At 41.7% G+C, this 26492-nt stretch overlaps 1 protein-coding gene across 1 annotated transcript in view; it reads left to right on the plus strand.

Moving 5' to 3' along the window:
• LOC139539748 (A disintegrin and metalloproteinase with thrombospondin motifs 20-like) overlaps positions 1-26492 on the plus strand; it is a 156204-nt gene that overhangs the window by 27230 nt on the left and 102482 nt on the right. Inside the window, exons 4-8 of the mRNA XM_071342989.1 lie at positions 12078-12361; positions 15166-15249; positions 15644-15768; positions 15883-15923; positions 16323-16428. Coding sequence (XP_071199090.1) covers positions 12078-12361; positions 15166-15249; positions 15644-15768; positions 15883-15923; positions 16323-16428 — 640 coding nt within the window. The remainder of the gene's footprint in view (positions 1-12077; positions 12362-15165; positions 15250-15643; positions 15769-15882; positions 15924-16322; positions 16429-26492) is intronic.

The following is a 26492-nucleotide window of genomic DNA, read 5'->3' on the forward strand; positions in this document are numbered from 1 at the left end:
TAGTAACTTATAGTTAGTATGAACTCCAGTTCACTTCAGAAATAATAGAGCACTCATTGCTCTGATGTTCTTTATGGAGAGAGTGACATAGGCAGCTCATCATTCTTCCTCATGGTCATCTGACTGACTGGACGAAAACAGATTGACTGGGTGTTGGATCAGCTATACACACTAGACAGACCGATATAGAAAGATAGACAGACAGACAGACAGCAGTCTAATAGTTGTCATGTGGCAATAGCGACAGGACAGCCCCAGTGAACCCAGCCCAGTGTGTTGTCTCTGTCTCGGAGTTCCAGTGACAAATTCCAACGGCTATTTTATGCAGCGGTCTACTGTCTGTCTGTCTGGGTATTCTGTCTGAACAGATGGGCAGCAGTGTTCTGTTATAGTGACATCAGTCAGATGTGTGGTGCTGACAGGTGAGGGACAGGGGCAGGCTGGGACACCATTGACCCTGATGGGAGGACAGGTGCAGGCCAGAGATGTGCAGGCCAGAGATGTGCAGGCCAGAGATGTGCAGGCCAGAGATGTGCAGGCCAGAGATGTGCAGTGTCATTGCTTGGAGCTCCTCTGTCCATCTGAATACTCATAGGCACCAAAACAAGTTGTTGAAATTATTATGTTACTCTTATGTATGGAACGTATATGGAGGTTATTTGATCTTGAGGAATTGAGACCAATGGAATATACAGTGCCTTCGGAAAGTATTCAGACACCTTGACTTTTTCCTAATTGTGTTACGTTACAGCTTTATTCTAAAGTTGATTAAATAAATAAAAATCCTCAGCAATCTACACACAATACCCCATCATGAGAAAGTGAAAACAAGGTTTTAGAAATTTTACAAATAGAAAACAGAAATACCTTATTTACATAAGTATTCAGACCCTTTGCTATGAGACTCAAAATTCAGCTCAGATGCATCCTGTTTCAATTGATCATCCTCGAGATGTTTATACAACTTGATTGGAGTCCACCTGTGGTCAATTCAATTGATTAAACATGATTTGGAAAGGCACATAACTGTCTTTAAAATGTCCCAGAGTTGGCAGTGCATGTCACAGCAAAAACCAAGCCATGAGGTCAAAGGAATTGTCCGTAGAACTCCAAGATAGGATTGTGTCGATGCACAGATCTGGGGAAAGGTACCAAAAAAATTCTGCAACATTGAAGGTCCCCAAGAACACCGTGCCCTTCATCAGTCTTAAATGGAAGAAGTTTGGAACAACCAAGACTCTTCCTAGAGCTGGCCGTCCGGCCAAACTGAGCAATCGGGGGAGAAGGGTCTTGGTCAGGGAGGTGACCAAGAACCCGATGGTCACTCTGACAGAGCCCTAGAGTTTGTCTGTGGAGATGGGAGAACCTTCCAGAAGGACAACCATCTCGGCAGCACTCCACCAATCAGACCTTTATGGTAGAGTGGCCAGACGGAAGCAACTCCTTAGTAAAATGCACATGACAGCCCGCTTAGAGTTTGCCATAAGGCACCTAAGACTCTCAGACCATGAGAAACAAGATGCTCTGGTCTGATTGAACTCTTTGGCCTGAATGCCAAGCGTGGTGGTGGCAGCATCATGCTGTGGGGATGTTTTTCAGCGGGAGGGACTGGGAGACTAGTCAGGATCAAGGGAAAGATGAATGGAGCAAAGTACAGAGAGATCGTTGATGAAAACCTGCTCCAGAGCGCTCAGGACCTCAGACTGGGGTAAAGGTTCAACTTCCAACAGGACAACGACCCTAAGCACACAGCCAAGACAACGCAGGAGTGGCTTCAAGACAAGTCTCAGAATGTCCTTGAGTGGCCCAGCCAGAGCCTGGACTTGAACCTGATTTAACATCTCTGGAGAGACCTGAAAATAGCTGTGCAACAATGGTCCCCATCTAACCTGACAGAGCTTGAGAGGATCTGCAGAGAAGAATGGGGAAAAACTCCCCAAATACAGGTGTGCCAAGCTTGTAGCGTCATACACAAGATGACTCGAGGCTGTAGTCGCTGCCAAAGGTGCTTCAACAAAGTAATGCGTAAAGGGTCTGAATACTTATGTGTATTGTGATATCAGGTTTTTCTATTTGATAAATTAGCAAAAATGTCTAAAACCTGTTTTTGCTTTGTTATTATGGGGTATTGTGTTTAGATTAATGTAGATACATTAAGGCTGTAATGTAACAAAATGTGGGAAAAGTCAAGGGGTCTGAATACTTTCCGAAGGCACTGTAGATGGAGTGTGGAATCCAAGATGTTGCTGCTGTGATCTACAGTACTTTGAACAAAAATATAAACGCAACATGTAAAGTGTTGGTCCCATGTTTCATGAGATGAAATAAAAAATCCCAGCAATGTTCCATATGGCAGAAAGCTTATTTCTCAAAAATGTTCTCCTTTGCCAAGATAATACATCCACCTGACAGGTGTGGCATATCAAGAAGCCAATAAAACAGCATTATCGTTACACAGGTGCACCTTGCGCTGGGGACAATAAAAGGCCACTTTAAAATATGCAGTTTTGTCACACAACACAATGCCACAGATGTCTCAAGTTTTGAGGGAGCGTGCAATTGGCATGCTGACTGCAGGAATGTCCACTAGAGCTGTAGCCAGATAATTTAATGTTAATTTCTCTACCATAAGCCACCTCCAATGACGTTTTAAAGAATTTGGCAGTACGTCCACCCGGACATCTGATGAAGCTGTGGGTTTGCATAACCAAAGAATTTCTGCACAAACTGTCAGAAATAATCTCAGGGAAGCTCATCTGCATGCTTGTCATCCTCACCAGGGTCTTGACCTGACTGCAGTTCGGCGTCGTAGCCGACTTAAGTGGGAAATGCTCACCTTCAATGGCCTCTGCCATCACCTCATGTTTCAGTATGATAATGCACAGCCCCATGTCACAAGGATCTGTACACAATTCCTGGAAGCTGAAAATGTCACAGTTCTTCCATGGCCTGCATAATCACCAGACATGTCACCCAATTAGCATGTTTGGGATGCTCTGGATCGACGTGTACGACAGCGTGTTCCAGTTCCTGCCAATAAAAATGTATTTACATATCTGTGACCAACAGATACATATCTGTATTCCCGTGTCACGTGATATCCATAGATTAGGGCCTAATTTATTTATTTCAATTGACTGATTTCCTTATATGAACTGTAACTCAGTAAAATCTTTGAAATGGTTGCATGTTGTGTTTATATTTTTGTTCAGTGTAGTTTTACAGTTGAGACACAGGGGGATAATGCAATTTCAATCATTTTAAGACCACTCATGTCCTCATTAAAAACTGAAGGGAAAGTACGTGCCAAATGCTTTGGGGTAATTGATTCAGTGCCGTGGTATTATGACAGTTTGGTTTTCTGCAGCCCATCTTTACTGTACATCTCAGAGAGGCGCTCACTCTCCCCAACGAAAAAAGCAGACAGAAATTAACCGACCATCATCTCTTCTCTGTCTCCTCAACACGAGAGAAACAAGGAATGTCTGGCAGCTTTCACTGCTCTTATCGCGTGAGGTAGAGATGGTTACATTGAAGGACAACCTAGCTGTTTCATCATTGTTGTTGAACTCCAGAGCAGAGGGATGTGATTCCCTGTTGAGAAAGTTTGGTAACTGAACTCTAATCCTTAACCCCCTGGCCACCCTACAGCTTTTAACATGGATCTGGACAGTAACACCGACACCACTGTGGGAAGCCAGTGTGTGAATGCTGCTATCATTCTTTATAATGGTCAAGAGTCATGCAGCCATGTTTAAAAGCTTTCATTCTACAGCAACAATTAGTTCCCTATTTTCTCTGTCTAGCCAGCAGCCACTTAATTACTCTTAATTGTAGGTCTGTGTGGGTCTAGAGGATGTTGTACTGTTTGTTAAACGACCATAACAACGTGACCCTTGATTGGCCCAGGCATGATCTATGCTTGCTGTAAGGTACACTACAGCTATACAATGCTGCGGACTAAACTGTCTCCGTAATTGGCACCCAAGTGACAGAGCTCTTTCTCTCCCAGTGGGTTATTGTAAAATAATGTTAATTAGCTCAACAATGAAATAATTGTTCCCTATTGTTGGGCTTTTGGCATTGATACATCTGAACGAGATTGAAAAGAGGTCGTAGTGCATTGGAGTATGAAATAAATTGACTTTAATCCAGCTGAAGAGGAGGACAACGCCATATTTGTTGACATCATGCTTGAATGATGTCAACAAACATTTGTTGTAAAAAAACATATACTATTGTTTGAATGTTTCTTGGATTGTAAACAAAAAATAATATATATGGGTACATTTTTTGTGGTTATTGTGGTCAAACGCCCTGTGTGCGATTGTGTTTGTGTGAGTCGGTAATAAAGTCTTATTGGAAGAATACATAGTGTTGAAGCTGAAATATGTAACTTTTTGGAGGACCCGACCAAATTCACATAGAAATGTGTGTTATAGATCTTCCATTCTCATTGAAAGCAAGTCTAAGAAGAGGTAGAGTTGTTCTATGTGCACTATGTTGTGGTAATTTCCTGTATTACTAAATGATGAGAGTTTACAAACCACACACAAGTCAGAGTTATACTTTAAAGTCCATCTTTAATTATATGAGCTTCAACATAGCCCTTTGACTCTCAGATCAATTCAGTGTCTATAAATGAATTCTCTGAGAGTCCTTACAAAAGAATACTTAGTATCTTTTATAGCCAAGATACACCCCTCTCAACTCACATGACGAACCACAGATCTTAGGAACTTCACAAAGGGCCTTTTACTTGAAAGAGGAGTATCCCATAGCCAGATAGCATTAGCTATAAATTATCGTTCAGTTTGGTCTCTTGGGCGAGGTTCTACTTCTCGTTCTTGGTACTTACCAATTATTCTTAATACAATTCTAAACATATTTCAAAGAGAATATCCACACATTCTATTGAAACTATTCTTTCAAATTGGCTTATACTCCCCATCACACTGTCAACTCCATCGTAGAGCCAAGGATCAGGAAGTTAGACCTATGTCCCCTCGGGAATAGAACAGAACAAACACAACAATACAATACACTCCTTCACATATCACTCAAGGTGTATAAACTTCAATCCAAAACCTCAAAAAACTGAATCCTCCCCCATTTTTTAACACATATCTCTCAGTATGAGAGTAATGTATAAAACAAAACTACTACTGGTACAAAAGATAAAACAACATTTCAAATAACCTAACCAAATAAAATCACTAAACTGAAAAACTCCACAACGAAAATTTATTTAACCCATATGGTCATCGGAAAATAGAATTAAAGCAGCCTTAGTTAATATGGCTAAGAACTATATTGTTCAATTACACAAATTACCTTGAAATCAGTATTTCAAATGACCATAAATTCATTATCCAAATGGCTTTCCAATGAGGGTGATCAAGCCACAACGGAAAGTCATGATAGAGGTCATAGGTCATACAAAAACCCTTTAAAGAAGTATTTTTTACTATATTAGACAAATTACAAAAATAGTCAAACCTTTCCTACATGTTGTATCCCAGGTTCCCAGAACATTCCTTTATCAAAAGAATTCACGTGTTTAATTAAAACTCAGAAAATAAAAACTCAGAAAAATGATAATGTGCGTGTGTGCCCCTTTAAGATACCTTAGCACTAACACAAATGAACCACTCACCAAACCCAAAGGATTTTTTTTTAAACAAATCATACATAGTATTTTTTTAAACACCAACAAATAGTAATAACAAATGTTTTGTGTGTGTGTATTTGCAAACCTTAAGGTAACAACATACAAAAACTTAAGTTAACTATAAACAAAACCTAATAATAATGATAATTCCATTGTACTTCCTCCAATCATTAATCATACATTTTAATCTACACCAATGTATATGTATGCTTAAGTGAACATGCTACTCTTAGATTCAATTATCCTGATATCATTACTATCTAAATGTAATTATTTTTTTCTCTGTCGCAAATGTAGTACATTTCTCAGCGTAAGGAATCAGTGATATTTAATCACAGGCATTTAATAAAAATGTAGACGTGTTCTCCCATGTCTCCTTTAACTTACATACTTTAGATGACTTCCATCCGTCCCAGAAGAAAGAATCCTACTCAAACACATCAGATAATACAATGTTTAATTAAGTAAAATCAACACCTAAAATCAACAGTAAACAAATAAACAAACCCATAACCCCTTTAATCAGCAATCTAATCATTTTAACCTGTTGATATGTTTAGTAAAAACTATCCTGATTTTTTAACAAATCTAAATCTTTCAAAAGTTGGCGCTGTCTCATCAGCGTAAAAATCAAAACTATTTTTTTCCACAAGGTTTTCATTCCCCAAAGGTCTATCCTGTTCAGCTCGTACATTAATGATCTTCCTTCTGTCTGTACAGGGTCTGAAGTTCCAATGTATGCAGATGATACAGTGATAAATTCATGCAAATACCAAACAACAAACTACACAAGAACAAACTACTATAATAGTTCAGATTACAAAATTGCTCAGAGACTCATGTTTGCATCTCAATAAAATAAAACACAGTCTGCATGTTCCTCACAAAGAAAACAACTGATGCCCCTGAGACAGATGTCTATGTATCAGGGGAAAAGCTCAAATAACCAAATTCAACCTAGCTAATTTCCCAAAACATATGAAATTGTTTTGACTATAGAGGTAACCAAACTATGATTAAAATCTATGATACTCCCCCACTTAACATAGTACCTTACTAGTTTGGCCCAAGCTTGCTTTTCAACATTAATACCCATTCAGTCTTCTGCAAACCGACTCTCAAAGTACTTGTTAGGTAACCCAATAGCTATAGAAAGCATAAGCTCCTGAGTAGGCTTGCTTTATGCAATACACTGACACCTATCTTGTATTCAAGATTCTAAATGTCCAGGCTCCCTCTCACTCAGTACTTTTATTGAACAGAAAACCCAAACCTTATGGCAGCAGATCCACAAGATCCGCCATGAGAAATGACTGTATAGTTCCCTTAAGGAAAAGTACCTTTAGTCAATCTGCTTTCAGTGTGAGAGCTTCCCATGTCTGGAATACCCTGCCTTTAGACACACACAACTGTGATTAATGATGCACTGTCCCTGTAAAAATAAAAACTACTCAAACTGCAATCAACTTTAATGACCTGACATTGTTCCACGTAATGGAAACAGATTACAATGTTAGACTACATTAACTTTCTGCTCAAATTCACTGGTGTTAACTAAACAATCAAACCAAGATTTAATAACCATCAGAATACATTATCACAATGTTTCCTTACTCACACCTGAATCACTTTCAGTTTAACATATCGTATTTTTCTTTCTTTCCAGTGGGCAAAAATATAACCCCTCTCCAACAACATTTTGTCTTACCTGTTATCGTAAGATTAAAACCAAACTTTACAACTTTCTCTTCTCTTTCCTCTTCCCACTTATGAAATGTCCAAGACTTTAAAAATAACACGCAACGCCAAATTTATAACATACAGTATGTCAGTCAATCCATAAAAATGAAAAACATTTCGGTGGGCACCTCTCTATCGCCATTATCTCTCCGCTATTATTTAGAATTTCTTTAATTTAGGTAACTGTCTCCTCTATGATACAGTAATTTTAATATGACTCCATTAACTCAATACATTATTCCAGCAGATCATTTAGGCAACAGACACCGTCTTGCATCGAAATTCGCTTCGCTATTATTTTGAATGAATTAGTCTATCAATTTAACCTAAACAATCTATTAAAAAGTCAAATTTATCCCTTCTTTCAATTTGAACCAAACAAGCTATTAAAACGTTCAGTTTATATCTTATACAAACACTAGCGACCGTATCTTTCCAGAAAAAACATACAAATAGTTGAATTACAATCAAAAACTCAGATTTTAGTTAGTTCATTTGCCAGGAACCGAACTTGGGTCTCGAAGCTTAGAAGGCAGCTATTTAACCACAACCATCTATTGAAATGACTAAGACTCTCTCATAAACCCACTTTACAATTCTCTGTATTCGTAACTATCAAGACACTTCCCAGAAAAATAGCATCTTTAATTTAAAGGTCCAAGCGTTATTCCGGCTATGATTCTCACATGCCAAATTAATAGATTAGCAGTCAAAGAATAAAATCGACATTTATAGACTAGAAAATAGATCTTGCGCATTTTAATATAAAAGTAGATTATGTTTACTCATGCAACGTTACTTTTCTACATCATATTAATCACGCAATGATAATTAGTTTGATGGAAACCTTAGGCTTTGTACGACATTATAAATTACGTCGAGATTCCATTTTAATTCGCTCTAACTTTATGGAAAACGGTTTATTCAATAAATTCCGCAACTCCTCTCATACTGGGAAGAAAAAATAAAACATTTTCAGACCTTAAGGGCAGTTTTATTTCAAATGTTGTACCCAGACGGAGATAATCCAATAAGCGTTTTATAGTTCCATCGTTAGGGTAAAATAACCAAAAGTGGACACTCTCTAATCAGTTTCTAGAGCTCAATTTCCCAGATTTTGTAGACTAGTTTAATAGTGCTTAAAACCTTATCTTTATCAAATTATCCATTAAAGATACCAATTCAAAACCTACGTACGTCTACGAATGGGTGGTTTAAATTGTATCTAATTATATTCTCAGCATTACTTTATCTAATCTCTAGTAATCGATTATACACACATACAATTTATCATATTTTCAAATATTCACAGAATCCATATAAAACGTAAGAAATGCTTAGGTACTCACACAGAACTTTAAGGATCCCCCACACAGGATTGGTCAGATGTTCACACAGAACTGGTCAGATGTTCACACAGAACATCAGAACATAATTAAAAGGTTACCCACACAGTCAACCTACCCCGCTCACACAGAACGCTCCTACAAATATCACCTAGTGATCCCATAACAAAGTACTCACACAGAGTAACCCAGGGCATACCTGGCTAGCACATTTAAAATAATTGGAATTCACCACTTCTGAGGGTCACTTAGACAGTCACACAGACACCTTCAGAATTAGGTCCTTCTTCCAATAGGGCTTCACCAAGTACCGTGTTTCACACAGAACACACAGTCACCCTGTCCCCTCACCCCCATTGACCGCACCAATCCCCACTGTGATCAATTCAGTGTCAGGACGGCTCTAAGTCGCCCGCAACCGACCAATAGCAGAGTATTCTTTGAGTCCGCAAAGGAAGGAGCAAAATGGAGTTGTGGCCACATTTGCCGAAAGGAGGGCGGGGGAGGGCCTTGTAGGCATCACGGAAGTTGGAATAGCAGTGGTCGAGTGTTTTAGCAGCGCGAGTACTACAGTCAATGTGTTGATAGAACTTCGGCAACCTTTTCCTCAAATTTGCTTTGTTAAAATCCCCAGCTTTAATAAATACGGCCTCAGGATATGTGGTTTCCAGTTTGCATAAGGTCCAGTGAAGTTCATTGAGGGCTGTTGTGGTATCGGCTTGAGGGGGGTTATACACGGCCATGACTATAACCAAAGAAAATTATCTTGGGAGATAATACGGTCGGCATTTGATTGGTAGGTATTCTAGGTCGAGGTATTCTAGGTCGGGTGAACAAAAGGACTTGAGTTCCTGTATGTTATCAAAATTCACCATGAGTCGTTAATCATGAAACATACACCCCCGCCCTTCTTTGTTCCTGTCTGCGCAATGAACTGAGAACCCAACTGGCTGGACCGACTCCGACAGTATATCCCGAGAGAGCCATGTTTTAGTGAACCAAAGTATGTTACAATCCCTGATGTCTTTTTGGAAAGAAACCATCGCCCTCAGCTCATCAACTTTATTATCCAGAGGCTGAACATTAGCGAGTAATATACTTGGAAGATGTGGGTGGTGTGTGCGCCTCCTAAGTCAGACTAGAAATCCACTCCGAGTACCTCTCCTCCGCCAGCGTTGTTTTGGGTTGGCCTCTAGAATCAGTTCAATTGCCCTGGGGGTTGCGAACAAAGGATCCGCTTCGGGAAGTCATATTCCTGGTCGTAATGCTGGTAGTGCTGGTGAGTTACCGCCGCTCTGATATCCAATAGTTCTTCCCGGCTGTATGTAATAACACCAAAACAATTCTGGGCTAATAATGTAAGAAATAATTCCCAGAGGTAAAGAGAATATATGAAATAAATTAAGTTGGTAATTGGTAGGAAATTATGTGTGTTGTGCAGTATATTGTCTATGGCCATGGCTGCCTTCCAGACACTTTACAAAAATACACTTTATTTTGATGCAGTCTCAGTAAAGTGCAGGAAAACAGTATGACAGAGAGTTAGTATTGACGGTTAACTGGTAATTCCGGCAGCTGCTTGGATCACAGTCTTCTGCAGTCTTCCTCTCTCTTCCCAGCAACAGCTACTGATAGGACGGTTAGGACGGATAGGTTAGGACGGATAGGACGGTTTCTCCGACCATAGAGATGTATATTTCCTCAGCTGTGAGGCAGCAGAAATATTATAAGCCTTCTTTCTGTTAAGAGTCGGACATCTCAGCACATGTGGCTATACATTAGCTCATATCCGGACAGCCTGATGCATGGTGTACTTTTCATCATGCATATCCATATCCAAACCTAATCCATCCAGATACATTGTTGATCTTGGACCAACACATTGAAGCATTTGTTATGTATGTTTTATTTCTTTCACCTTTATTTAACCAGGTAGGCCAGTTGAGAACAAGTTCTCATTTACAACTGTGACCTGGCATGTCAGGCTTGCTCTCTTTTATCTCTCTACTTTTGAATGCTTTTTGATAATGTAGTAGTATTCTCTTTTGTAGTATGATCTCTTTGACAGAGATGGTTAAAGTCCGTTATTCCAGGTGAGGGGTAGGGTAGGGTTGGAGTGTGTAAGACCACCTGCAGCTCTTATGGGCTGCCAGGAGGTTGCCTGAGAAGAAAGTGGAAGCCTCCCTACCCCAGTCCCACAGCCCTGACCCTGGCTCCTCTTCCCTGGTGCTGTTGTGCTTCAGCAGCATAGTGTCACAGGAAAGAAACGACCTTCTGCACAGAACATAAACACACGTAGTTATCCCTCTCCCTTCCTTCACCTCCACAAGTTGGCTTCAGGGTGCTTTCCCATCTTCATCTTATCCACTTTCTCTCTCATACTCTCCCCCCTCTCTCTGTCGTTCACTTTCTCGCTCTCTCTCTTTCTTTCTCTCCCTTCAGTTCCTCTTATCCTCCCTCTTTTCCCATCCCTGTCATCATGGTAAAGGAATCCATCTCTCACCTCTCAATGACTGAGCTCTGCTGTGCTACACGTGCAGTTAATCTAAGGTCCATCTAACAGAGGGAAGGATTGGAAGTGATGCCAGTGGCCTACGTGTAGCCAGAGAATATGGCTGCTTTCCGTACTCTTTTTACCTTTTAAGGTTGTTAAGTGCTTTCTCCTTTGGCCTGAATATAACTGTGTTTGCCTGAAAGTCGGAATCTGGTATCTGTTGCATTTCAGCTGTAATGTTCTGTTAAACTTGTCCTCCCTCAGTGACCCTTTCATTTGCTGTGATATACGGGCGATGGTTTAAATGAAGTGGTTTAAATTCATGTTCCCATGTGGAGTACACACTGTGGCAAGCCCCTGGTAAATGAAGAGGCAGCAGTGGGAATAGTCTGTCGTTAATAATAGACTTATTAGATGGTTTTCTGTGTTTGTATAAGTTGAAGTTGAGGCACAGGAGTGCAGCTTGTCTGACCTTCAAACTCTTAACCTAAAACTTCTGTTACTGACCCTGTGTCATTGTTACAACTGTTCTTCAGAACCTTGGAATGACACAGTAATTTATGGAAGGTTGTCTTGAAAGTCCAGTATTTGGGGGTTAGGTCTTTGGAATGTGGCTAAACTGAGGCCTTTCTCTTTAGCTCTAGACGTTCCATACTGCGGCAGGAAATGCTTGTAGATGTAACATAAAAGGTGTGAGGTTTTCTTGTCTTCTACAAGAATGTATTGTGTTCCACTATTTACACTCAGGTCCAAGTCCATTCCTATTACCATATTACCTTTAACCAGATTATGCTACTCTGTTAAATGACGTTCTATTTCCTGACAGGGGAAGGATTGGAAAGGCCAGTTGTCAATTTTCAGAGCAACAGGAGTATGGTAGAAGAGCTGGATTCCCTGAGAGACAGAATGGGCATCCACCACACAGGCTACGAGATAGACCGCCACTCCACCACCTCCAACTCCTCAGACCCCCGTCATAGAGCCCCGTCCAGGCAGAAGAGGTTCCTCTCGTACCCCCGCTACGTGGAACTGATGCTGACTGCTGACGTCAAGATGGCGCGCCACCACGGACACAACCTCGAGCACTACATCCTAACAATCATGTCAGTAGTAAGTAAAATATTGTTTTTAAAAATTATAAAGAAAAATACATTGTTGAATCTAGATTTGTTACTATGGTTTCAGGAAGTGTAACTTTTCTGTGATACAAAGTCATTCACTTTAATATAAGTTAAAGTGGTTAAAAATATTGGTATCTGGTTGGTAGTTTAGTTGACTTTCTACCGTACCCTATTTTCAGTATCTAAGGTTAACAGTTTTCCCCTCTATACTGTATGACATTAAACAATACTGTATGCATCTCCTTTGAATAAAAAAAGCTATCCACATGGGTGAAAACTAATGAGCAAAATCCAAACAGACCATTACAGTGTAATACAATATATATTCAACAAATTGGGAGACACAACAGTTATGATTGTATGTGACACAACAACCTGTTAGCCTTTACCTGATGAATCCTGCCAAACGATGCAACTGACAGTATGTTGGATCCCTAAGCATGCAAGACAGAAATGCTGATAGCCAGTTTTCTCTTTCCAATGTTACTCTGATAGCAACCTGTCCTGCATAGTTAGAGATGTGACTCATAAAGGGGTTCACTGGGCTGACTCAGCTCTTTACGATCTTATTGGCTTTTAGTTTGGTTAACGTTACCATATGCTGGTGTTACCTCAACCAAAATACAACACTGTAAAATATACACACTTATTTTCACACATACACACACGTGCACACAGATGTCGATGAAAAACCTGTCAGGGCCTCTCAATCAAAAGACCTAGCACTCTCCGGCCAAACCAACAGAAACCAGACCCTGTATTTCAAACAAGAATAAGGAAATCAGCCAAGACTGGTCCGTCATCGTCATGGTGACAGCACGTTGTGCCTGTTAGTGGAGCAGGGGGCTAATGGGTGGGCTGCTAGCCCTCTGATATGATGTCATAGTGTTTACACTGACCACATAGACGCATTCCTCCAGGGTATCAGGGTCTTGATTGTCTGTCCATCTATTTACCAGGCTACATCATAGTCTGGGTGCCCTGTCTGTCTGTCTGTCTGTCTGTCTGTCTGTCTGTCTGTCTGTCTGTCTGTCTGTCTGTCTGTCTGTCTGTCTGTCTGTCTGTCTGTCTGTCTGTCTGTCTGTCTGTCTGTCTGCCTGCCTGCCTGCCTGCCTGCCTGCCTGCCTGCCTGCCTGCCTGCCTGCCTGCCTGCCTGCCTGCCTGCCTGTCTGTCTGTCTGTCTGTCTGTCTATATGTCTGTCTATCAGAGGAGGGATCTGCTTCACGCAGCCCCCTATGCTCTGACCAGCTAAATGTTTATAGAGGGCTAATGAGTTCCTGTCAGAGCTCTGTTAGGATAGCCCCAGGAGGATAGTGACCCACACTGATAGGGCTGAACCAAAAGAAAGGCACAAAAAAACTTTTGTCCAAGGAGTGGTGGGATACACACAAGCCAAGCCCCCCCTCCCCCATCACCAGAGGGTCCTTAGAGAAATTGTAATTGCATGTAATAATATCATAATATACTGTCTATTAAACTTACCCTGAAGGAATAAAGATATGCATTCATTCCTTCTTTTCTTCAACATCTCCTGTTATTTCAGTCAAGCCTTCAGAATGTGGTCTCTAGATCTACTCTCATTCAAAGTAATACTTGTATTTGCATTAGTTCAAATGGACCTATTGTCTGTTTTTGTACCATTAGTAGCAGGGGTTGGAAACCAAATCATTTTCCAATCGTTTCGTTCTGAACAGAACCATTCTTTTTTTTGTTCTGTTCCACTGTTCCGTCCAGCAAAATAAAGTTCTGAACCGGTTCGAACCCCCCAAAAATAAGGGTTTATATTGCTCCTTTCTGTTCCTTTTTAAACCTCTGAAATAGACATTGTTTTTACATTTAGCTCAACATTAAATTACTTCACCAATCAGTGCGGATAGAGCAGCTTGCTATGGAGCGTGTAAGCACCAATCTGTAAAGGAAAGTCATTCAGAGCAAATTGTATTTTGCCGTAACAGCATGGTTTAATCATAATGAAAGACAAACACATACACACTGTGCTGCCAGTCATTATGGACAGGCCAGTGTAGGGCATGAGATGCGACAGAAATTTTGCGGGTGGGGAGAGAGCGAGAGAGGGAGGAGGAAGTTTGGCTTGAAGCACTGGGCATCTTGTTATGACATGCATTATCTGAATTAGGCCCACAGAATTATACCTACTGAGGAGTGGCTTCTATGGAGTAACTTTGAATGTCTTTGAAATTCCGAGAGTTGGTTAACGTTGGACCAGAGCGAACATTAGTTAGCTAGTTAGCTAGCTAACAAGCTTGTGTGTGCAGAGGTGCACTAGAATTAAAAACACGTCTTACCTTTTTGTAGTTAATAAATCCAATGTGAAACGTGATAACTATAGTATACTAGCATTGTAAAAGTTAATCCATTCTTCTCTAATTAAGCATCTCTCCCTAATTTCTGAATTCCGCAAGTAACGTCATCAGTAGGCTACAGTAACAGTAAGGGGGAGAGGCAGGTAGCCTACACACACACTGGCAAGATTTCCAGCTGGCAGGCAGATGCTGGAATAAGTTTCAAGTGAGGGCTTTGCATAAGCACTTTGTTGTGATTTTTGTAGCACTGGAAAAAAATGCCCAGAACGTAAAAGAACATTGTTAACCAGTTCCCGTGCTTTTAAAATAACTGTTCTGTTCCGGAACAGTATAGATCACTTTCTTTTCCGGTTCTGATTCTGTTCCTCGAATAATTGAGTTATTTTCTGGTTTTCAGTTCTGCTCCCTGAACCGGTTCCAACCCCTGATTAGTAGAGGTTTATTGTCTGTGTGTTCATCTTGTTACAGGTTGCTGCGGTCTACAGGGACCCTAGTGTAGGAAACCTCATCAACATCATGATTGTCAAGCTGGTTGTCATCCACAATGAACAGGTAAGAACAGACACTGGGGCTGCAGTGAGTGAGTACTCTGAGACAGCTGGCGTCAGCCACACGTGTACCTTGTCTCTCTCTGTAGCCCTTCAGAAGGACACTGCACTCCTTGTCAGAGGAAAGCCTCAAGTGAAATCTCCTCAGAGAAAAATATATTACTGTTATGTGCTACTACCACAACTGTGTGATTTGACTAGTCTAGGACTGAGGGCACACAGCACATGGGCTTGTAATGGTAGATAGCTAACTCAGATGAAAATATTTTAAATTGTGACAGATACATGGTTAATTATTATTATTTATTTTTTTACATCTGGTTATATTTTTTTAACATCTTATATCTAGGAAGACCTGTTAAAATCCTCACCACTGTCTCTAATGTCATGTCTCACAGGATGGACCCTCAATAAATTTCAATGCTGCTACTACCCTCCACAACTTCTGTGTCTGGCAACAGACTCAAAATGTCCAGGATGACAGTCACCCTTCCCACCATGACACTGCACTCCTGATCACCAGGTACAGTATTTACTTATCCATCTACATTATCTTACTACCCTAACACACATACAACTGCTTTTATACAGATGATGAATAATGGTATATGTTGTTTGTGCTTGTGTCTTCTCACAGGGAAGACATCTGCCGAGCTAAAGACAAGTGTGATACATTGGGTAAACAAACAGCTTCACTTTAAGATAAACATTTCTGTTTGAATGTTTCACAATCGGCTAGTATCTAAATCATAAATAATTTGGTTGGTGATTGCATTTTTACAATGTATTATACGCATGTGTGAATTGTAAATGTGTTTTTTTACATTTCCCAACTCTCCCTGAGACACCCTCGGAGACTGAGATCTAATGTACAGTAATGAGTTTATAACAGAAGCTGACAGCTAATATACTGTAGTGACCGATCAGAATGGTGTAGTGTTTAGTAGAAGAGGGTGATGAAGGGCAGTACTAATCTCTCTTACAGAACAGACGTTTGATGGCTTAATCGCCTTTAGTGGTGGAGCGGTGGAAGGATTTTTTTCCTCTGTCCGTTCAAGCAGCTATGTGACCTTCCAGGGCTGGCGGAGCTGGGGACCATGTGTGACCCGTACCGGAGCTGCTCCATCAGCGAAGAGAACGGACTCAGCGCCTCCTTCACCATCGCTCACGAGCTGGGCCATGTGTAAGTACCTTCTACACTCCCCTCCCCTGCATCCCTGGCCCCCTCCTGGTCCTACCTTACGGGCCCCCTGGGGCCTGCCCCGGTCCCACACAACAAAAGCCCTCTTATCCTCGTTTCAAACGCAGGTGCAAAGCATAATAAAGGAAAAAAGGGATTTAATAACATGCCAACCTTAATACCCTAGTGTAGCGGCCTGAGTTAACCCTGTAGATGTTACAGCTTTGAGGAGGAAGCCAGGCAGCCAGGGGGATCTGTATGAGACTCAGCTGAAAGTCACCACTGCCTGGGCTTTAGATGTGGTGGACCGGGGGCCTCTGCATGCGGCGCCCATTGTTTTCAACTTGACGTCGAGATGGAGGGAAGTCATATCAAATGTATGTCATTTAGTGAGGACGGAGCACAATTCATTATCAAAAGCTGAATAATGTGAGTTTTCCAGAGCTGACTTATCCCCCAGTCTGTTCCAAACATTACCCCTAAAGACCGGCGCTCATCACAATGCGAAACACCACGCAGCTGTGTGTGTGTGTGTGTGCAGATTTAGGCCGACCTCATCCCTCCACTAACACAGCACACACAGCCAGTTGAGGACAGACAGGACATCCACTCAGATCAGCACAGCAGCTAAGGCTGTTGCGGTGACCGTATTACCGCCACACCGGCAGTCATGAGTCATGACCGCAGTAAAACTTCACTTGACCGAGTAACGGTTATCTCCTCTTATGCACACACTCTGGACATGTGTTAGTAGTACCCAACTTGCTAACAATCATCAGGTCGCTAATTGCCTGGTATTCGGGGCTCTATTGTCCCTCTAACCACTCTGATGTCAATGCAACTGAATTTGAAAATCACATCAAACACTTATCAAAACAGTATGTGCTTTTAAAACTCACCTCACTGTGATTGATCAATTTTGAAAAAAGAAGTTCAACAGCAGGTTGAAACTGAGTGTAGGACATGGTCATTGTGGATGTTGTTTCAAAGCCTAACTTGCTGACCAGACCCCAAGTTGATTTTGTTCACCCACACCAGACGCGATCAGGATACGCAGGATGAAATATCAAAACAATGACTCTGAAACTCTGAAACAATTATATTAATTTGGGGACAGGTTGAAAAGCATTAAACATTTATGGCAATTTAGCTAGATTTGTGCTGGGATATAAACATTGGGTTGTTATTTTACCTGAAATGCAGAAGGTCCTCTACTCCGCCAATTAATCCAAAGATAAAACGGTAAACCGAATTTGTTTCTTGTAATCGCTCCTCCTTCCTTCAGGCTTCTTCTTATTTTGGACTTCATATGGTGGTTGGCATCCAACTTTAGGTACATTACCACAACTGACTAGAGTCTGGACCTCAGTTGACCTCAGTGGACCTCAGGACTCATCTTTCAATCATGGGTATATTCTCCTAAAAACCAATGAGAAGATGGCACGTGGGTATATGCTCCTAAAAACCAATGAGCAGATGGCAAGTGGGTATATGCTCCTAAAAACCAATGAGGAGATCGGAGAGGCAGGACTTGCAGTGTGTTGAGCATCACAAATAGAACCAATTTCTATTTTAGCACCTGGCCACTTAGATGCTCGCGAGCAGTGTGGATGCAATGATTGAATAACATGTATGTGTACATTTATTTTGCAAAGCCTAGTAATAGGGATTTTTTTAAATGTTCATTATTAATTGGGTGGCACATTACCTTTAGCTATATAGAATATCTCACCACCATGCGTTTCCATCTCCTCCTCTCTCTCCTGTATTCCTTTCTTCAGCGTGCAGAGGGGCTGTCAACAGTTTAGTGAAATATGTTTTGTTGCGAAAACATGTTACTATCGATGTTCCCGAACAGATTTCACTTGGTATCCAAAACGAAGCACTGGGTAGCTGCAGGAACAGGATTGGAGAGCCGATGGCATACAGAGTTGGGGTGGAATATCACCTGTTACACAGCGAGAGCATGCTCCTTAAACAGGAATATCACCTGTTACGCAGCGAGAGCATGCTCCTCAAACAGGAATATCACCTGTTATGCAGCGAGAGCATTCTCCTCAAACAGGAATATCACCTGTTACGCAGCGAGAGCATGCTCCTCAAACAGGAATATCACCTGTTACGCAGCGAGAGCATGCTCCTCAAACAGGAATATCACCTGTTTCGCAGCGAGAGCATGCTCCTCAAACAGGAATATCACCTGTTACGCAGCGAGAGCATGCTCCTCAAACAGGAATATCACCTGTTACGCAGCGAGAGCATTCTCCTCAAACAGGAATATCACCTGTTACGCAGCGAGAGCATGCTCCTCAAACAGGAATATCACCTGTTACGCAGCGAGAGCATGCTCCTCAAACAGGAATATCACCTGTTACGCAGCGAGAGCATACTCCTCAAACAGTGGTTAATGCGTGGAGTGAAATAAGTGTTTGTGTATTTATTTCTCAGCTGCTTATATTAAGCACAGCTCAGCAAAAAACCCAAGTAGCCTACCAGGCATTATTGAAAACAGACCGGCAGGAAGACAAGATTAAATTGAGAAAAGTGTGATGGGTGAAAATATGATCACTTGATGAGAGAACAGCTGTGCAGCCTGAGGCAAAGAACAGAGCGCAAGCTTTTTTTGCGACTTTCTCAAATCATCAATAGTCTATAGTCACATCATGCAGCCCATAAATGTTATATTTTTTGACATTCTAAGGTTTGTATCATTCACAACTAACGTTACCAAATAACTCTAAATCTAGCCTATAGGACCGGTTTCAAATGATCACATTAACACTCAACATAGCCACTTCATATGTGCACTCACTACGGAATGGGCAAAATATCCTTTCTACTTTATTCAGCTAAGTTAAATTATTTTCTTCTTACTATAAAATTATATAATATATACTAATGGCACATGACTTATAAGCATATCTTGTCCGATAAATGAACAAGCCTACAGCCCAGAGCCGATCCTGACCTCCCTGGAGCCCTATGCAAAATTCTACTAAGGGGCCCTCCTACCTGACCCGTGAGCCATGTAAACCATTTGCCATTGCCACACAGTCACACCTGACACCCCAGTGCTTCCACTACAATCCTCCATCCTTTAAAACAGTTTGCTCCATCTGTCGGTTTTTCAGCAGCACTCCATATTTGGTTTTCACCTGGTTGAGTATTTCAAATATCTCATCCATGGATGTCACAATAGAGTCAACCACAATGTTGAAGTAGTTGACTTCACGGTTTTTCAGTGCATCAGTCACTGGTTCATCAGGAGCCTCATAGCTGAAATGCCTCTTGCTGTTTCTCAGTCTCGTCTCTTTCAGAACAGCCTCCACATTAATTTCTTCACAAATGCTTTTGGCTGTTGTCTGGGTCTCAGAGACCCTACAACGGGGTCAAATTTTGCCCGTAATTCAACTTCTTTTAGGAAGTTTCCATTATCTGGTTGGAAGAGTTTGTCTGATGAATCCCTGAATGCTAGGTTTCTGTCAGCCAGAGACTGGGTGATACTTATTAAACGTGTAAGGACATCTCACCATCTCTTTCTTTCAGCCTCCAAAACTGTCATTTGTATCTGGTCAAGAGTTTGTCCCCGACATAGGCGAAGATCAAGTTCTCTCCACTTAATCATATTGGTTGTGTGACTACCCTCATGGTGTATCAGAATGGCGTTGATATTTGACCAGTCATTCACACCTTCCTTTATTATTTTGTAGTCTTTTGTAGAAAAGAGCTTACAGCGAAAACAATACACAGCATCGTTTTTGATTGAGTATGAAAGCCAGCTCCTGGTAATCTTTTCCCCATTTGACAGCTGTCTCTGTAATACGCCTGAATGGAAACCTCTTCTAGACTTGTCTTTAGGGTAAGAAAAATCCAGTCCTGGTTTGAATGCACCTCTGCGCACTAACTCAGTCCTCATAGTGATCCAAGATGGCGTAGCAGTGCAGATGTGGTTTGTTGTCCTCTCGTTTACTTTTTGTATTTTTCGTCTTTTTTGTATATATTCCAATTTATCTTTCAATCTCTTTTTCCATTTTTAAATTAAATATACCTTCCGGTAACCCGCCTCACTCAATGTGACACGGATCCGCTATTCTTTCAGACCCTATAGCCAAAACTTTCATCAGAAGGTAGCCAGCTAACTTTTTTTCAGACCCTATAGCCAAAACTTTCATCAGAAGGTAAACTCACCCCATTCCGTACGAATGTGCGCAACCGCAACATTCAAACGAGGCTACAAAGAAAACGAATGGGACTGTAGCGACTGTGTTGACTTCAAAATCTGGGGTGTGAACTAGGTTTCTATTCAAACATTGATCGACATGGTGATGGCTCTATAGTATTTGAGAAAAGTTGAAAAAACGGACCCTCCGTTACATCGTGACGTGTCATGTCGTAACGTACAGCACGCATAAAGCAACTATTTCTGTCTTACAATCTCTCTCCACCAGGTGTAGCACTTCTCTCATCATGTAAAAACAAGAAATGGACAGTGACGGGGGTAAGGAGGGATACCTAGTCATTTTTTGCGTCATCATTGCATGCGATCATCATTCTCAAAGCCGCTGTTTACTTCTAAGATCGCTTTAGCACCGCCCTAAAAAACAAATTCGACACAAACCTTCAAAAACTCTTTATAGTGTTTTATTTACATTTTAGAGGCGATAAGGTGATAAGTTGGACAGATCGAGTGAAAAAAAAGCAATTTTCCCACATAACATCTCTCCTTCTCACTATCACGCATTAGTTTCGCTTCCCCACCCGCCATTTTTAAAAAGACCCGACGGGGCTCATCGCCTGCTTGAATTATGCAGAAACTGGGCAGCGTTTAGGTCATGTAATTGATAATGTTGGAAAGGGGAGAAATTGTGCTTTACAATGGTATTGACATTACAGTTGATCTGGAAGTATTACGTTTTTGGGGCGCTAAAATAAGGGCAATTGTACGGACCAAGGCGATGTACGAGTTTACGTTAATTACTAGCCATTTAGTCATTGTTAGCCACTGCTAGCGGCCTTTACCCTCTGCTCAGGCACCAGCCGTTTGGATAATACCTGCCAGCCTCAGACTGTTTCTCTCCACTACAACGCCAGATTCCTGCCGTAAACCCCTGGACCATTGCTCATCACAGTTAGCTATCTTCAACTGAGTGACCCAGCCCCGAAGCTAGCCCTGAGCCAGGTGCATCTCCCGGCTAGCAAACAAAATTCCCACAACTACAATACTTCTTTCGCCATCTGTCCACGACTGGTCCGCATACGTAATTCCATCAGCTGTGCCTTCAACCGGCCTTTGCCAGACGACAGAGCAGGCGCTTCTACTCACCCCGTACTGCTAACTTTAAACGCCGTGTCTCCCGCGTGCTAGCGTACTAACGACTACCTAGCGGTTTCCCTGTTTCATCTATTGCTGTACACTGGATCCTATGATCACTTGGCTACATAGCTGATGCCTGCTGGACTGTTCATTTATCACGGTACTCCACTTTGTTATCCTTTGTTAATCTGTCGGCCCTAGCCCCGAACTCAGGCCCTGTGTGTCGTTAACCGACCCTCCATGCCCATTCATCGCCATTTTACCTGTTGTTGTTGACTTAGCTGATTAGCTGTTGTTGTCTTACCCGTTGTTGACTTAGCTAGCTCTCCCGAACAACATCTGGGATTGCTTTATGTCTCGCTTTATGTGTCTCTCAAATGTCAATATGCCTTGTATACTGTTGTTTAGGATAAATATCATTGTTTTAGTTTATTGTGGAGCCCCTGGTCCCACTGTATATGCCTTAGAGTTGCAATCTACTGCAGAGATAGCTTGCAAAGTTCTGTCATACTTTCCAGGTCTATGCCCAAACAGTTCGAGCTTCTAATTTAAAAAATGAATCTCTCCAGAAATAAGTCTCTCACTGTTGCCGCCTGTTATAGACCCCCCTCAGCTCCCAGCTGTGCCCTGGACACCATATGTGAATTGATCGCCCCCCATCTATCTTCAGAGTTCGTTCTGTTAGGTGACCTAAACTGGGATATGCTTAACACCCCAGCAATCCTACAATCTAAGCTAGATGCCCTCAATCTCACACAAATTATCAAGGAAACCACCAGGTACAACCCTAAATCCATAAACATGGGCACCCTCATAGATATTATCCTGATCAACTTGCCCTCCAAATACACCTCAGGTGTTTTCAATCAGGGTCTCAGCGATCACTGCCTCATTGCCTGCATCTGCTATGGGTCCGCGGTCAAACGACCACCCCTCATCACTGTCAAACGCTCCCTAAAACACTTCTGCGAGCAGGCCTTTCTAATCGACCTGGCCCAGGTATCCTGGAAGGATATTGACCTCATCCCGTCAGTCGAGGATGCCTGGTCGTTCTTAAAAAGTAATTTCCTCCCCATATTAAATAAGCACGCCCCTTTCAAAAAATGTAGAACTAAGAACAGATATAGCCCTTGGTTCACACCAGACCTGGCTGCCCTTGACCAGCACAAAAACATCCTGTGGCGGACTGCAATAGCATCGAATAGTCCCCGCGATATGCAACTGTTCAGGGAAGTCAGGAACCAATACACACAGTCAGTCAGGAAAGCAAAGGCTAGCTTTTTCAAACAGAAAGTTGCATCCTGTAGCTCTAACTCCAAAAGGTTTTGGGTCACTGTCAAGTCCATGGAGAACAAGAGCACCTCCTCCCAGCTGCCCACTGCACTGAGGCTAGGCGCCACGGTCACCGCCGATAAATCCATGATAATCAAAAATGTCAATAAGCATTTCTCTACGGCTGGCCATGCTTTCCTCCTGGCTACCCCAACCCCGGCCAACAGCTCCGCACCCCTCGCAGCTACTTGCCCGAGCCTCCCCAGCTTCTCCTTCACCCAAAACGAGATCGCAGATGTTCTGAAAGAGCTGCAAAACCAGGACCCGTACAAATCAGCTGGGCTAGACAATCTGGACCCTCTCTTTCTAAAATAATCCTTGGCCATTATTGTAACCCCTATTACCAGTCTGTTCAACCTCTCTTTCATATCGTCCGAGATCCCTAAAGATTGGAAAGCTGCGGCGGTCATCCCCCTCTTCAAAGGGGGTGACACTCTAGACCCAAACTGTCACAGACCTATATCCTTCCTGCCCTGCTTTTCTAAAGTCTTTGAAAGCCAAGTTAATAAACAGATCACTGACCATTTCGAGTCCCACCGTACCTTCTCCGCTGTGCAATCCGGTTTCCGAGCTGGTCATGGTTGCACCTCAGCCACGCTCAAGGTACTAAACGATATCATAACCGCCCATTCGACTCTGTCAATCACCGTATTCTTATTGGCAGACTCAATAGCCTTGGTTTCTCAAATGACTGCCTCGCCTGGTTCACCAACTACTTCGCCTGTTGTCCGGCCTGTTGTCCGGACCTCTGGCAGTCTCTATGGGGGTACCACAGGGTTCAATTCTCGGGCCGACTCTTTTCTCTGTATATATAAACGATGTCGCTCTTGCTGCGGGTGATTCCTTGATCCACCTCTACGCAGACGACACCATTCTGTGTACATCTGGCCCTTCTTTGGACCCTGTTAACTAACCTCCAAACGAGCTTCAATGCCATACAACACTCCTTCCGTAGCCTCCAACTGCTCTTAAATGCTAGCAAAACCAAATGCATGCTTTTCAACCGTTCGCTGCCCGCACCGGCCCGCCCGACTAGCATCACTACTCTGGACGGTTCTGACCTACAATACGTGGACAACTACAAATACCTAGGTGTCTGGCTAGACTGTAAACTCTCCTTCCAGACTCATATCAAACATATCCAATCCAAAATCATATCTAGAATCGGCTTTCTTTTTCACAACAAAGCCTCATTCACTAACGCCGCAAAACTTACCCTAGTAAAACTGACTATCCTACCAATCCTCGACTTCGGCGATGTCATCTACAAAATAGCTTCCAATACTCTACTCAGCAAACTGAATGCAGTCTATCACAGTGCCATCCGTTTTGTTACCAAAGCACCTTATACCACCCACCACTGCGACCTGTATGCTCTACTTGGCTGGCCCTCGCTACATATTCGTCACCAGACCCACTGGCTCCAGGTCATCTACAAGTCTATGCTAGGTAAAGCTCTGCCTTATCTCAGCTCACTGGTCACGATAACAACCCCCACCCGTAGCACGCACTCCAGCAGGTATATCTCACTGGTCATCCCCAAAGCCAACACCTCCTTTGGCCGCCTTTCCTTCCAGTTCTCTGCTGCCAGTGACTGGAACGAATTGCAAAAATCGCTAAAGCTGGAGACTTACATTTCCCTCACTAACTTTAAATATCAGCTATCTGAGCAGCTGACCGATCGCTGCAGCTGTACATAGTCCATCTGTAAATAGCCCACCCAATCTAACTACCTCATCTGCTGATTTATCACTCCAGTGTTAATCTGCAAAATTTGTATTACTTTGCTACTATGGCCTATTTATTACCATACCTCCTCATGCTATTTGCACACACTGTATATAGACTTTCTTTTTTTTCTATTGTGTTATTGACTGTATGCTTGTTATTCCATGTAACTTTGTGTTGTTGTTTGTCGCACTGCTTTGCTTTATCTTGGCCAGGTCGCAGTTGTAAATGAGAACTTGTTCTCAACTAGCTTACCTGGTTAAATAAAGGTTAAATAAATAAATAAATAAAAATAAAGTCTGTTAAGACTGGGTGCCAATCTGCTGGGTCGTTTGGTAGAGCAGCAACTGTTCTATTAAGGTCTGAGCTAGAGGTCGACCGATTATGATTTTTCAACGCCGATACCGATTATTGGAGGACCAATAGCCAATACCAATTAATCGTCCAATTTTTTTATTAATAATTTATTTGTAATAATGACAATTACAACAACACTGAATGAACACTTTTATTTTAATTTAATATAATACATCAATAAAATCAATTTAGCCTCAAATAAATAATGAAACATGTTCAATTTGGTTTAAATAATGCAAAAACAAAGTGTTGGAGAAGAAAGTAAAAGTGCAATATGTGCCATGTAAAAAAGCTAACGTTTAAGTTACGTTTAAGTCGGCCGATTACAGATTATTATGAAAACTTGATATCGGCCCTAATTAATCGGACATTCCGATTAATCGGTCGACCTCTAGTCTGAGCTGCTTGTATCTGATGCTGGCTGTACACCTCTGGTTGTGCTGGTACTGGCTGAGGCTGCCTGTACTTCATCTGGGTCTGTGTTACTATTTTCTGTAGCCAGCTGTACTGGGTCTGTGTTAGTACTTGCTGAAGCTGCCAGTACTGTGTCTGTTAGTACTTGCTGAAGCCGGCTGTACTGGGTCAGTGTTAGTACTTGCTGAAGCTGCCAGGACTGGGTCTGTGTTAGTATTATCTGAAGCTGGCTGTACTGGGTCTGTATTAGTACTGTCTGAGGCTGGATGTGGATCAACTGAGTCTGTGCTTGTACTGGCTGATGATCCAGCATCTCCTCTACTGACAAACTGTAAATTATAGATAACAATACTATTATTAATTTTATCAGCTGCATCAGGCCCATTCAAACTGGCTCCCCCAGATTTCCTTTTATATATTTTCAAATATAAAATACTATTTATACTATGGCTTGGCTGAATACTTGACGGTTATTATTTTCTGAGAGATGTGCATCTGTATACTAGAGGTCGACCGATTATGATTTTTCAACGCCGATACCGATACCGATTATTGGAGGACCAAAAAAAAACGATACCGATTAATCGGACGATTTTTAAAATGTATTTGTAATAATGACAATTACAACAATACTGAATGAACACTTATTTTAACTTAATATAATACATCAATAAAATCATTTTAGCCTCAAATAAATAATGAAACATGTTCAATTTGGTTTAAATAATGCAAAAATAAAGTGTTGGAGAAGAAAGTAAAAGTGCAATATGTGCCATGTAAAAAAGCTAACGTTTAAGTTCCTTGCTCAGAACATGAGAACATATGAAAGCTGGTGTTTCCTTTTAACATGAGTCTTCAATATTCCCTGGTAAGAAGTTTTAGGTTGTAGTTATTATAGGAATTATAGGACTATTTCTCTCTA

The sequence above is a fragment of the Salvelinus alpinus genome, chromosome 15 (genome assembly GCF_045679555.1).
Source record: "Salvelinus alpinus chromosome 15, SLU_Salpinus.1, whole genome shotgun sequence".
Classification (NCBI taxonomy): Eukaryota; Metazoa; Chordata; class Actinopteri; order Salmoniformes; family Salmonidae; genus Salvelinus; species Salvelinus alpinus.